General features: G+C 45.1%; 1 protein-coding gene across 1 annotated transcript; it reads right to left on the bottom strand.

Moving 5' to 3' along the window:
- Positions 1 to 4758: 4758 nt before the first annotated feature.
- On the bottom strand, positions 4759 to 13205 carry LOC123422737 (acyl transferase 4-like). Its single transcript, XM_045107731.1, has 2 exons — positions 12554 to 13205; positions 4759 to 5891 (listed from the first exon to the last, which is right to left on the bottom strand). The coding sequence occupies exons 1-2, from the start codon at positions 13013 to 13015 to the stop codon at positions 5040 to 5042; spliced, it is 1314 nt and encodes a 437-aa protein (XP_044963666.1). The 5' UTR covers positions 13016 to 13205; the 3' UTR covers positions 4759 to 5039.
- Between the last annotated feature and the right edge of the window lie 434 nt (positions 13206 to 13639).

Raw genomic sequence — 13639 nt, 5'->3', positions numbered from 1 at the left:
TGACCAATTTTATAAAAAGTAGAATTGGAGCTCTGATCCCTCTCATATTTGAACCCGTGTAAAAGGGACACCATGTATGAAAAGTATGAATATGTGTTGGAAGGCTTTCACCATTAGTTTTAAAATAGGGTGAGCGAGAGGATTGGGCCAATTAACACGATAACACCCCCCTTTAGTTAAGATTTTTACTATGATTTTGCTGCCGAGCAGCCGAATCTATACCTAATAATAAAGCGGCTATTGCTTCCGTCGAAAAACCCACCACGTCATTTTTATGAAAACCCCCCTGTAATTTTTGTTATTCAACCCGCGCTTCAATTTCTCATTATGGTGGAATTAACAATGGACGGGTTGATTTTTCAACAAAATAGGATATGACTAACTACATTAGTTTGTTAGCTTATTATTTTAATAAATCAAAATAATTATAAAAAGATTAAAAACGTGTGGTATTTTTTTCTCCCGTTGCAACGCACGAGCTATTTTGCTAGTAATAATAAAGCGGCTATTGCTTCCGTCGGAAAACCCACCGCGATATTTTTTATAAAAAAGCCTCTGTAATTTTTGTTATTCAACCCGCACTTCATCATTTATCTGCAACGCAAAAGGAAAAAACGATTCGCTGCAAAAATTATACCCGTACGCATCGCCTCCTCCCGTCGATCCTGGGCCACCCTCGTCTGTGCCCAGGCCGCCGCCACACCACTCTCCGCAGCGGCCGACCTCAACCGCCACCGCTGTCGATCTCAACCCACCCGCCTCCGCGGTCGTACCTCTCCCCACTCATTGCCCCTGTTGCGGCGCTCGAGCGCATCGCGTCGACCCTGGTCCACCCTGGCCTGTGCCCAGGTCGCTGCCACACCACTCGCCGCCGCGGCCGACCTCAACCACCATTGTTGTCGATCTCAACCCACCCGCCTCCGCGGCCGTACCTCTGCCTGCTTGCTGCCCCCGTTTCGGCGCTCGAGCACAACTTCTGGATCAAATCAACGCGACAGCTACAGTGACTGGGGATGATGCGTCTGCTCGATGCAGAACGGCAGCGGCGCACGAATAAGGCGCGGCGGAGCGAAGTACTTGCAAGTGGAGGCGGGCCTCCATGGCTCACACGAGGAACTCCGAAGTTATGGCGCGACAATGGCGACTCCTTATGGTCTGATAGAGGCGCCTAACCCTTGCTCCCCTCATCGTATCCCCTCCTCCGGCAGGAACTCATCATCTGGTGAGATCCCCTCCTCATGCCTCCAACTGTGTGCCAAGCACCAGCGATAAATTTTGTTTTGTGGGGATTTGTTTGCTGATGAATGAATGTATTGAATGTAATATTGTATTGTTGTAGAGACAGAGAATGGAACACCACATTCAGTTTGTCATCTGATCCCACATTCTCTACCCCATGAGTGAAATAAGATAACAATCCATTGATCAATTTACGTAGTCTCTTTGTTTTGCTTTGTTTGTCCCGTTCAATTTCTCATCATGATGGAATTAACAATGGACAGGTTGTTTTTTCAACAAAATAGGATAGGACTGACTACATTAGTTAGTTAGCTTATTATTTTAATAAATCAAAATGATTATAAAAATATTAAAAGCGTGTGGTATTTTTTTTCTCCCGTTGCAACGCATGGGCCCTTTTGCTAGTCTGAACCAAAGAGCAAAACGAGCTATTCCAATTCCATCGACAACCAATCCAAAATAGATGCACAGCAAAAAGGGGTGGCAGAGGTGTTGGGACCTCCTATGTGGCACCCTCCACGCTAGTTAGAGGAACCGGCGCCTGCAGCGCTCCTTCTCGTGTGCCGGCCCATATAGAATGCGTTGGTCATTAAAAAAAATCGAAAGAAGTTCATAGAATTTCAGGAAGTTCAGATTTGCGAAGAAAGTTCAATAATTATGAAAAAAAACTTCATCGATTTTTAAATATGTTCATGGATTTTCAAAAAGTTTACAGAATTCGAAAAAATCATCATTTTAAAAAAACTTCATCAATTTTTAAAATAGTTCATTGCTTTGAAAAAATTTCACGAATTTTAAATTATGTTCACCGATTTTCAAAAAAGTTCATCGATTTAATAAAAAAGTTCATTGATTTTTAAAAAGTTCACCTATTTCAAAAAAGTTTATCAATTGGGAAAAAAGTTCACGGACTAAAACACATACATGATATCTAGATGGGTCGGCCCATTGCGGAGCGCTGCACGTTCCGTTTAGCAAAATTGGCATTGTAACCGGCGCTTGTGGCGCTAAATAGGGTTTTTGCGAGAGGTGCTTCCGTGGATTCACATGCGTGTCTGCTTGAACTTACCCCTGGATTGTAGGTGAAATTACCCACCTTTATCACTCAATGGGTCAAACGCAGTACCGAGTCACCAGCTATCGAGAGACCACGCTCGCACTCCCCTCCCATCTCCCTTGTCTCTAGCGATTCTAGGGTTCGCCCCCGTCGCCCGCTTTGGTGGCGAGGACGCTCCTGTGACGCAGAGGGTGTGTCATCGCCGTCCGCCTCCTCTAAGCTCCATCGCCGCCCCCTCGTCAACCTCCACCGACTAGCCGTCACCAAGTCGAAGATAACCGGCCACCGCTGCTAAGGGTACCATCACATTGTTCTGTGCACCCATTGAAGTTGTATCGCGACAGCTACAACAACCCAATCTACCAAGGTATTTCTTCTGATTTGCTTGGATTTGGTTGCCATGTTTGAGCTGTACCACTATGATAAACATTTTATGATATGTGTATGTTATTTGGCAGTAGCATATGGTCTGATCATGCAGAGATTATTGTGTGTTGATGTGTACAATTTGTATTTGTCTGTGTTTTTTTAAAGAATGTGACTGTTGGTGTCTTGATATGTACAGTATGTATGGCATCAGTATGTTACATGAAGTGTTTGGCAATTTACCTTTTGTTCTTAAATTTTATGTTGTGAATTAGATGAAAAATGAAAAAAAGGGCAAATTGGGATGCACATCACATAGCCTTTTTTTGTGAGATATGCAAAGAAGAGGTGGAGAAAGGTAATAGACCAAAGGGTTGTTTGAACCGTAGAGGGTACAGACATCTTGAAGAGAAGTTCTTTGATAGGACTGGAAAAAGATGTACCGAGACTCAATTAAAAACAGATGGGACATGTTGAAGAGAAAATATATACAAATCTTGGTGTTGAAAAATGAGGCAACTTGGCTAGGTTGGATGATGAGAAGAAAACTATTACAACCGACGATGATTGTGGAATGCTCATCTTAAGGTATATATGCAATGTCATTTATTTTATAGCATCGATTTGTTTGTGCTATTGCTAACTCTTATGCTATGTTTTGTTTGTTTAGAAATGCCTTAAGCATGCAAAGTATGAGAAGAATGGGCTGCCCAACTTCCAAGAAATACATGCCATGTTCGCCATGGCACATGTCATCGGGGAAACATCATCTATTCCTCGGGAGATATCGGAAAACACAAATGATGATGATAAGCTTGGTGCTGAAGCAGAGTCCGAGGGGGATGGAAATGCAAGAAAAGAGGTCATAGTTTCACTTAAGGAAGGCAAGGTAGCAAAGGAGGGCAAGGCCTCACTAAAGTATGACAAGGTTGCAAAAAATGTGAAGCGCAAAGCAAAGTTTATTGATGAGTCGGCTAAGGAGGACAAGAACCCATTTCTATGTGAGTACAAGGCCACACTTGGCAATATCTACTTAGAGATAGCAACAACTCGTGCTCGAACAAGTGTTGTTCCTACTATGAAGGAAGTTCCAACTTTGACGAAGGAGTGTGGAGCTGAGGAGGGAAATCCTTTATATTTGATAGCCACCGACCTTGTCCTCCAACCCAACTATAGGGAGTTGTTCATGCTGATCGAAACAAAAGAGGGGAGGCTTGACTGGCTCAATAGAAAACATGACCGAATGAACAAATAGCACCGCATGACCTATTTATTTTGCTATGTATGACCACGTGTCTTCATGATGTAATAAAACATATCTATGTTATTATTGCCATGTTTGTGTGAATTCTTGCTGCCATATTTGCGTGAATTTTTGCTGCAATATGAGAGATAGATACTGTATTGCTGCTATGTTATTGCTGTCATTTTGCTGCTTTCGTAATTAGCAGTGTTGTTGTCCTTTTTTTTCTAAATGTTCTTGTTACCCTATTTAACAATGTTGCTGTCCTTTTTTTCTTTAAGTGTTCTTGCTGCCATATTTAACAATATTGCTGCCTTTTTTTGGTAGATGGATGTAGTGGATCGGGATATCGATGATGAGCCTACCAGAAAGAGAAAAAAGCTCACACGGTTAGCCAGTTTGGCATATCACACAGTTATAAGGATCAATTTTTTTTATGTGCTACATATTTATCCTTATAAAATATGCTATCGCTATGTTCAAATATCATGTTGACCACTGTATAGTTGAATAGTTATTTAATTTGGTTTTATTAGTGCTCTAAATCAATATGCAGTACTGTTATTATCATTACACAGCATTCAACCAATTTTTCGGCTCTTATGGCTAGTTCAGACATGTATCTTCACAACCATAACTCATACAATTCGTTTGCCAAATGACCTTCAACTTTTTCATAGCAGATTTTTTCACAACTGCTTTTCCACAACAGATTTTCCACATTTTCTTTTAGAAATCTACAGCCCAACTAAAAACCACCTAATTAAGTTTTGACTATATGTATTTTTCTGAGCATTTCATATTATTGTTCCTTTATTGTTCCATCATTCATCGAGTGTACCTTGAGATATTCTTCACGGTACAAATAACATGGTCATTTATTGTTTCATCATTCGTCCATTGCACCTTGAGATATTCTTCCCGATACATGGACCATCTCACGGTACATCATGACAGCCTTGGGCAAGTCCGTACAAGCACAACGCTAATTGCGCCAAATTACACACGCACACGAACCGTGACGGCGTTCCGACAAGTATAAAGTGCTACGTAGATTTAAAGTATTGTACGTACGAGTAGTAATTAACAGCATGCATTGCACACTTGATTGGGTAATCGATCGACGACGATGAGTTACTTGCCGGCGGCGAAGGCGTTCATCTGGTCCCGGAACTCTGGTAGGTGTGCCTCCTCGACGCACATGGTCATGACCCTCGCGCCGACCTTGGGCGCCGGCGGCGCGCCGATGACGGCGACGGCCATGAACGGGTGGTACGAGAAGGGCACGACGTGCGTCGGGGCGCCCCACCCGTAGTCGGCCTCCAGGAACCCGAGCCGCGTCCAGTCGGAGACGAAGAGCGAGTCGTACGTGAACCTCAGCTCGTAGGGGTCCTGCGCGAACCCTCCCACCGCCCAGCGCGCCACGTCGCCGGCGAGCCGCGCCTTGGCGTCCCTCACAGCGCGCACCACGTCCACCACCTCCCCCGCCGCCACCTCGCCGCTGCCGCACGTCACCGTCACCGGGTAGAAGCAGTTCCCGTAGAACCCCTCGGCGGCGCCGGCGAGCATGAGGTGGCGCGTGTTGGCGAAGAAGCAGACGTGGACGGGCTGGTCGCCGGCGAGGCGCCCGGCGAGGCGGAGGGCGCGGGTGCGGGACTGCCACGTCTTGGCGACGCAGACGTCGAAGGCGGAGCAGCGCTGCCCCATGGACACGAAGAAGTCGGACTTGGCCTTGGCGATGTGGTCCGGGGTGAGGTCGACGGTGAGCTCGCGGAGGTCGAGGAGCTCCAGCTTCGGCGGCGGGGCCGGCATCCGGGGAGGGTCCGGGATGAGGTCCCGCGCCCAGACCGGGGGCACGCGGGGCTTGGGAAGGCCGCGCGCGTAGTCCGCCACCGCGTTGATGAACTGCCCGGCGCCCAGACCGTCGGCTATCGTGTGCACCGAGATCAGGCCCACCGTGAACCCGCCGCATGTGAACTCCGTCACCTGCAAGCAAGCACTCGAAAATGAATGTTTGGGGATTGCTGTTTAACATATTCTTTTTGCGATGATTGTTTTATTTTATTTTTGTGGAAGAAATAGTTTTTTTTGAACACTTATGAATGGGATAGTTGATCTAATTAGACAGAATAATCTACTATACTAGATTAACGATATTTTATATGAATCTGAGTATAAAAGATAAAGATCTGCTTAGCTTCGAAATGTACACACCCACAATCGACTAAATTTGGGTGTGGCTATGTCTTAGTCAACTCAGACTAAATCAAATCTCAATCAAGTGACATAGTATATAAAAGAAAATCTAATAAGAAAAACTTTGCATATATCTCCATACAAGATCAAACAAATATAACATCGATTGAGACAAAACTAAGTCTTCAGGAGCATCTACAGCCAGACTTTTTAAATCTTTCACAAACATCCGTGGACACAATCTGTCAGCAAACGAACATGAAAGATAAGAAAAATATTAACCCAACATTGAAACCTTCATATCATCTTTATATGTCTGCGTTGTCTGCGAACCCTTGTATGCAAACCTATCCGGTCAGTCCACCACGTAGAACACGATCCCACTCTGAACCATTTTTTTATTCATTTTTTTTCTTTCTCATCATCTTCATTAATCACGTGCAAGAGACAGGACATATGAGCAAAAAAAATAAAGATTATGGTTTTATGAACGAACAACTAGGGACTCAAAACAAACACGTCAGGTCACTAATTGAACGCTCCATCTGAGAAATCGAATTAGTGGTATGTTAGTGAAAGATAACATGTAGTCGTGCAAGAATTTCCTTTCGGTTACGATCTACTTAGTCCACGTAGTAACACAGGAAATAGAAATGAAATTACTTTAGTCCATGGTTGTTAGAACGGCACTGTCAAAAATATAGTAATACGGAAATGGCTAGTAGAACAATAGGGGTAGGTAAGATCAGTCGCGATCGTGGTACAAGTCAGTTGTCAATGAGAGCTACTTGACCGATTGACTCATCTCACCTATTACTCAATTAAAATTGCGAGTGGCTAGATAAGGGTAACTAAAAAGTTAAACTAAATTTAGAGAAAGCCTTCCCACTAGCGCGTCCGTCGAATTGATTTGTCGGTCCCACGTGAGTTATAGCTGCGTTGCCTCGTATAATATGACAAATCGCATGGACCCACCATCAATCGTTCTCCCTTTTTAAAACCGTATTTCTTTTCTTCCGTGCTATAACCGCGGCATTTGTTTGGCTGCAAACGGCGGTCGGTGAAGTTGCATGGGTATCACGGTCATCATAGAGTTTTGCTACAACCTGCATTCAAATTTGCTACAATCGGTGTTCAAATTTGCTACAAGCGTCCACTAAAAAAGTTGCATCCACGTTCGCCGGATTTTTTGATATAATCGGTATCGATTTTTGCTATAACCTTTATCAATTTTTGTTACAACCGTAACTGGTTTTTGCTAGTACCGGCGAATTGTTTTTGCTGGAACAAGAAAAAGAGCGGAGGAGCTGCAAACAGTACCTATAAATGCTGTAACCGGTTGCAAGATTTGTTGCAATGCTGTTTTTGGAAAGCTTCGACCGGAGAAACGGCATGCACAACCAGCTATAGCCAAAGGCAATGATGTTTTTGCTGCAACCCGTTGTAGACTTTTTTCTACAATCGATGACACAAAATGGTACAACTAGACGGCCACGCTATGACCAACGAGGTCGTTTTGCTGGAGCATGTGAGGTCGATTTTGCTACAACCAAGGAATATTTTGTTGCAACTATTGTCGCCATTTGTTACTATCGACCGAAATTTTTGCGACGACGAAGGCCCAATGGATGTGCTAATCAGGACCCTTTACGTGTTCTAGATCATACGCTAGGCAGCTGACTGTCCGAATGTTTCCGCCGGCGTGCCACGCAGATTAGTCCCCTTAAATTTGGGCCAGTTAATTTTGTATGATCCGTCAGATGCAAGATAAATGACAGACGACTTTTTTCAACCTCCAAACAGTTTCACTGTTTATCTTCTACGTCAAACTGCCAATATACCACCGACCTAACCTCCTGCTGTTGTCGCCCGTGGCTAGCGTCGCTATCGCGCCCGCCTAGTCACCCAACCCTCCCCCAAACTACCGTTCACCGTCCTGTTGTCGTCGCTTTTGGCCATCCCTCCAATCCCGGCTATGAAATATTTAGTGTCCCCGACATCCTAAGATACATAGTAGGGTTGCCTCTTACCGTAGGATGGACCGAGAATGCTTCTCTGACGACTGCTTCTTCCTTTTCTCCGACGGCTGCTTTCTTCCTGTGAAAATCGTGTGACTCAAAACCTATTTTCAGACGACTTACACGTAGCTAATGGGATCAAAATTAATCGTTTTGTGTGTTGGCAAACTTTCACTTTGTATCTGCGTCCGGGCCATATTCTCTCTATATTTGTTTTCAGCACCATCTGTGTGTAGTCGTTTCCATAACTGAACTTAGTCAACTTCGACCAAACAAATAATTGCATATGGTCCATTAACTCGTGCGTATTGATGAGCGCAGCACGCATCGTAGAATATTGTATGAGAGGGGTGACCTTGCATGCTCAACAAACTTAGTGCAACATTGTCTTTCTTTACTGGTGCAACAAGTTGGTAGGATAGTTACATAGCTCGAAAACGACCGATCCACCACTGGACCATACAGCTACAGCGACCGACAGTACGAATGCTGGCTAGATGGGTGCAAGCACGACAGCATCGTTTCGTTTCGATTCCATCAAACCGCTCCCAGGACGCATCAAACAAGCGAGTACATCAAACCCCTGGTGTCATAAAGCATAGGTGCACATCGGTGACACTAGCAAGCAAGCAAGAGCTATAACTAACGGCAACAACGACATCTGCACACAGCTAGGTACTTGCAGCTCAAGCTCTAACTCGAGCAACAAGCAAGCAGGTTGGATATATATATGCATCATGGACCCAGCATGTGTACGACCATATTGGATATTATGTGCAAGTACTACCTGTTTCGTTGCACTTGAACCCTAGCTAGCTAGTACAAGAATATAGTACTACCATGACTCCATGAGGCAAGTCATAACCGGTGGCCGATCCCTATTTTGGCTGCTTCTATGCGATGCGATTAACTAAATTATGCGTATGTATGCGTGAAAAGGGAATCAAATGTGGTGGTGGTGGTAGGTGCTCAATCGACCTCCTCGAGCCTCCACTCTCAAATCAAGATCCACTGAAGTGGATATCCACCAGCAGAAGGCCGGCCGGCTAGCTAGCAACTCGTTGTGATGGACCTGCATGCCTGCCCTGCCCCTGCCCATAGCCATAGGCAGCTTCACTCAAGTATCGCAATCTTGCAACTGTACGGACCCGTTTTGTGCCTTTTATCTAGTGCTGGCGCTGGTGCTAGTGCTAGCGAGCTACCCACCTCTTTCTGTTCTTGCTGGCAATGGACATGGACTTGTGTGCGTCAGCTAAACCATTTTTCCTGGCTTAAGGAAATGGACTAGAAAAAAAGTTACACATGTCTAGTGTTAGCCAAATACTCCCTCCGTTTCTAAATATAAGACCTTGTAGAGATTGCACTATGGACTACATACGGATGTATATATACATATTTTAAAGTGTAGATCACTTATTTTGTTTCGTATGTAGTCTATAGTAAAATCTGTACAGGTCTTATATTTAAGAACGGAGGGAGTATATGTCATTAACACGTCCGACATCAGGCAGCTAGGAAATGGCTGGCTATGGCGTGTTCAAGGTAGGTGGTACGCGCTAGATAAGACCACCCGGCTGGGGTCAATGAGAGCTACTTGATCGATTTACTAGTCCTCTCACTACCTACTATAGCTGACTCACACAAGAATGTGACCTGATAATATACCCTGGTCGCGCGCACTGCCGACCGATCAACGCGCGGTTGGTTAAATCTTGCTCCTTTTCACCGTCGCAACTACTAGCTCCCGCACTACTAGCTTCATGCTTGATCTGGCCACATCTTGTACTCCCAAGTCAAGCAAGGTCCACTTTCTAAAATTTTACAACCTATAAATAATAAATTAGGAGCTTGCCGCCACCAGTACTAGTAGTCTTAGTCAAGCCAGGCAGGTCTAGCATGGTATAGATTGAGTAAAGAGTTTTGGTGGACTTGTATATATGGTCAATAGTGGCAGTCCATTACTTCCAGTTCGTTCAAGAAAACTACCCAAGCACCTGCTGGAATCTTATCTCCACATGACATGGTTGCATGCACTTTAAGGTCAACCTGGCAACTCATGGCTCACGATTAGCCCAACACGTACGTACGTAGAAAAAGACGTGAGAGGGTGTTTGGTACACAGGTGGCATGAATTGCCGAGGGGAGTAAACAAAGTTGATGGAAACTGGAAGGCAACCAACTCATAAACCAAAAACCTCATATGCGTACTGTTACAAGTGTTTTTACCAGCAAGAACTAACGATAACAACGACCTCACGGCCGCATGCATCGATCGCCGGTGTGCTGTAGTCGTGATACTAGCTAACTATAGTAAGAACACGTAACGATGACATGTGCATGCCGCGTGCAGGTGAGGAATGTGGCATATACTACGTACTCCGTGTCCGCGTGCATCAGGCATGTGTGCCCGGCCTTTGGATACAAACCAACTGGATGGGCAGTCCTATCTTAACAAGAATATACTACTGCTTAGCTATGATGATTCATGGGACCGGTGGATGGGCAGTCCTATCTCAACAAGCTAGTTGTGGTGCATACCACAAGCCGCATATCGAGCGGATCTTTATCTTGCCATTTTACCACAAAAACGATCCGTATCGATATCATCCGTCATATATATACTCCTTCCGTTTTAAAATAACTATCTCAACCTTATACTAGTGTTAGTATAAAATTATACTAACCTTAAGACATTTATTTTAAGATGAAGGTAGTATTTGAAAATGAAAGGGTAGTGCATGGTAGTAGGTACGTGCTTGCTCGATGTAGCTAGATCGAGATACACTATACCACTCTGGTGAAGCGATCTCCATATATATTCCACTATATATGTCTAGCTTGCCGCCCGTGATGGAGCTCCCATCTCCTGCCTCGCCACCAAAAAAGGTTACTACCCGTGTCAGTACGTACTCTGCGAATAGTGCACATCGATCTTTTTCCCGCCAAGCCGGTGATCGACCTGCACCACGCCACATATTTTTCCAGGGAGCAGAGAGGTGTATAGTATAGTACTAGTACATGATGTGATTTTTTTTTTTAGAAAAGGTCTAGTACATGATGTGATGTGGCGGGGTCCAGCAAGTTTCCTACCTCGAGTAAGAAACGAGCAGACGATCTCTTGGCAGGTACGTAGGTTGATCCATCGCTTTGTAGTCCTACTCGTACGTCAGTACGTGCCGGCCGCATGGAATATCACCTACATATGTACATTGTAGAGCGAAAGCGAGGTCGGTTTTGTCGATCCACCTTTAACATTACTCGAGATCAGGTGACCGGTCGTGATGATCGATCACATCTCACCTACCTAACATGTAGTAGTAGTAGTATATATATATGGTGCGTCGACGTCTCTACCGCCTACCGGCACGATGTACGTAGCAGCTCGTAGACACGCACGTAAGACGTAACGTTCATCGGCGCTACAACACATCAAAATCATGTACTCCCTCCGTTCAAGACCTTCAGAGATTACACTATGGACTACATACGGATGTATATAAATATATTTTAGGGTATAGGTTCACTCGTTTTGCTCCGTACGTAGTTCAGTAAAATTTCTAAAATGTATAATATTTAAGAACGAAGGGAGTATAGTGTTGTTTGAAACAAAGGCGCATGTCTTTTATATGTCTTTTATGTCTGTACGTGCTCTCGTCGCTGTCTGTATGTCAGGATGTAGCTAGCCACCGCGCAGCAAAATTGTCCGAGTACATTCAAAAAAATAAAAATTGTCCCAGTGCTGCCACCTGATACACGCTGTGTCTTTTTGAGTAGCAAATCCATTTTTATATATACTCGTACGTCAAACTTGCGTTCTGAAGAAGAACACGTATTACGTCAAAGTTGGACTATGGGTAAAAACCTCAGCATTTCGGGACCATGGGTACGTACTAGCAGGTTTGTACATACGCATTAAATCATTTGCACGTCGCGTCATAAGAACTCTTAAAATTGAAGCTAAAATAATTTAAATCCAGTAGCTGTCAAAATGTGTATAGTTGATGGATATATTTGTCTGGACGAGTGAGAGGAACACGTATAACTTAGTTGGAGGGTCGCTAATGAAGTTAGCCATCGTGGGAAAAGAATGAGAGGTTATTGACCAATAATGCTAGACCTACAAAAACTTACAAAAGTTTATTTAACCTTCCAAACCAACTCTCTTCTCCCCCTTTATTTTCAGTGGGGGTGAGCCCCTCATCCCTCAATAACCAATCACAATCTTACACATCAGTTTATACGTAAAATCTTTAAGTAAGCCTTTGTAGGTGTAGCATTACTCGGTTATTGACCAACGTGCGGATCCCGTATCCGTGCAAGCCTGAACTAATTAACGGACGTTCGTATATTTGTATGTCCCCGGTAGACAAATTTACTTAGTTACGTTGTTTTCATGTCGTGCACGCAAATACACACGGACGTACACCTGCGTACCTGCATCATGAGGGGCATGTCGAGCGCCGGCACGTCCGGCGACGGCTCCGGCAGCAGCTCCTCCTTGGGGATCACCATCGGGTGGTCCAGGTGCTTCACGTCCTCCAGGCTGCACGCCGCCGTGGCCTCCACGAACCACACGCCCTCGCCGGTGCACGCCACCCTCACCTCGCCGCCCTCCTCCGCCGGCTCCAGGAACCGCCCGGCGAACGGGTAGTAGTCCACCAGCGCCTTCCCCAGGGCCTCCCGCACCGCCCTCGCCGGGCTGCATGCGGCAGCTTCTCCTCCCTCGCCGACGGCGGCGTCGACCCGCGTGGCGCCGTCGAACGCGTGCAGCGACAGAACGAGGTGGCGCAGCCCCGGCACGCGGTCCAGGGACGACAGCCGCAGCGTCTCCCCTGCCGGCGTCGGCGACGACGGCACCACCAGCGACTGGCTCGTCCTCGTCACGGCAAACCCCATGGCTAGCTAGAGATTTCTTGCCCTGGTTCTTCAAGCTGGCTACTTTAAGGTCCCTTTGCTCGGTTAATGTATATGCGAGGTGTGTGCGCGTGTGCAAGCCATGTGTGTGTGTGGCTGTGTATATATAGACAAGTGTTTCTTGCTGGTAGTAGGTGAAATGAGGAAGAACTAATGGCGGGCCCTAGATGCACTTGACCAGGCTCGACCGTATCTCTTGTACACCCATGTGCATGGTGGATGCAAAGCCTCCATGGAATCGCATATACGTTGTGCATGTTCTTGTTACGGTGGTTACTTCATTGTGTTCGTCATCGTTGTCGTTAGAGAAAGGGATGGGTCTTGGACACACTAGATATGACAAAATTATTACACATCTAAATAAATAAATCAAGCATAAAAAATATCCACACAAATCTTTATATAAGATTAATGATATAGGATTCAGATGTGCAATATTTATCTTACATACAGATGTGTTTTAGCAAGACCGATAGTGATTTAGCAAAACCGTTGGAGAAAAGGAAAACCACTGCTACTAAAGGCAAGCACATCGTAGGTCAATTATTTTGGACGTTAATACGAATGAATGTTTTTGTTGGCAGTTTCTTCACATACGCATGGCAT

The sequence above is a fragment of the Hordeum vulgare genome, chromosome 1H, assembly GCF_904849725.1.
Source record: "Hordeum vulgare subsp. vulgare chromosome 1H, MorexV3_pseudomolecules_assembly, whole genome shotgun sequence".
Lineage (NCBI taxonomy): Eukaryota > Viridiplantae > Streptophyta > Magnoliopsida > Poales > Poaceae > Hordeum > Hordeum vulgare.
Note: the sequence above shows the minus strand (reverse complement) of the source record. Positions and strands in the feature narration are given on the sequence as shown.

Bases quoted from the DNA above. Each gene is read 5' to 3' on its own strand.
- LOC123422737 (XM_045107731.1), bottom strand. From the start codon at position 13,015: ATGGGGTTTGCCGTGACGAGGACGAGCCAGTCGCTGGTGGTGCCGTCG. The intron at 5,892-12,553 runs GTACGCAGGTGT...GCTTGCTTGCAG, and splicing joins ACATGCCCCTCATGATGCAG to GTGACGGAGTTCACATGCGG.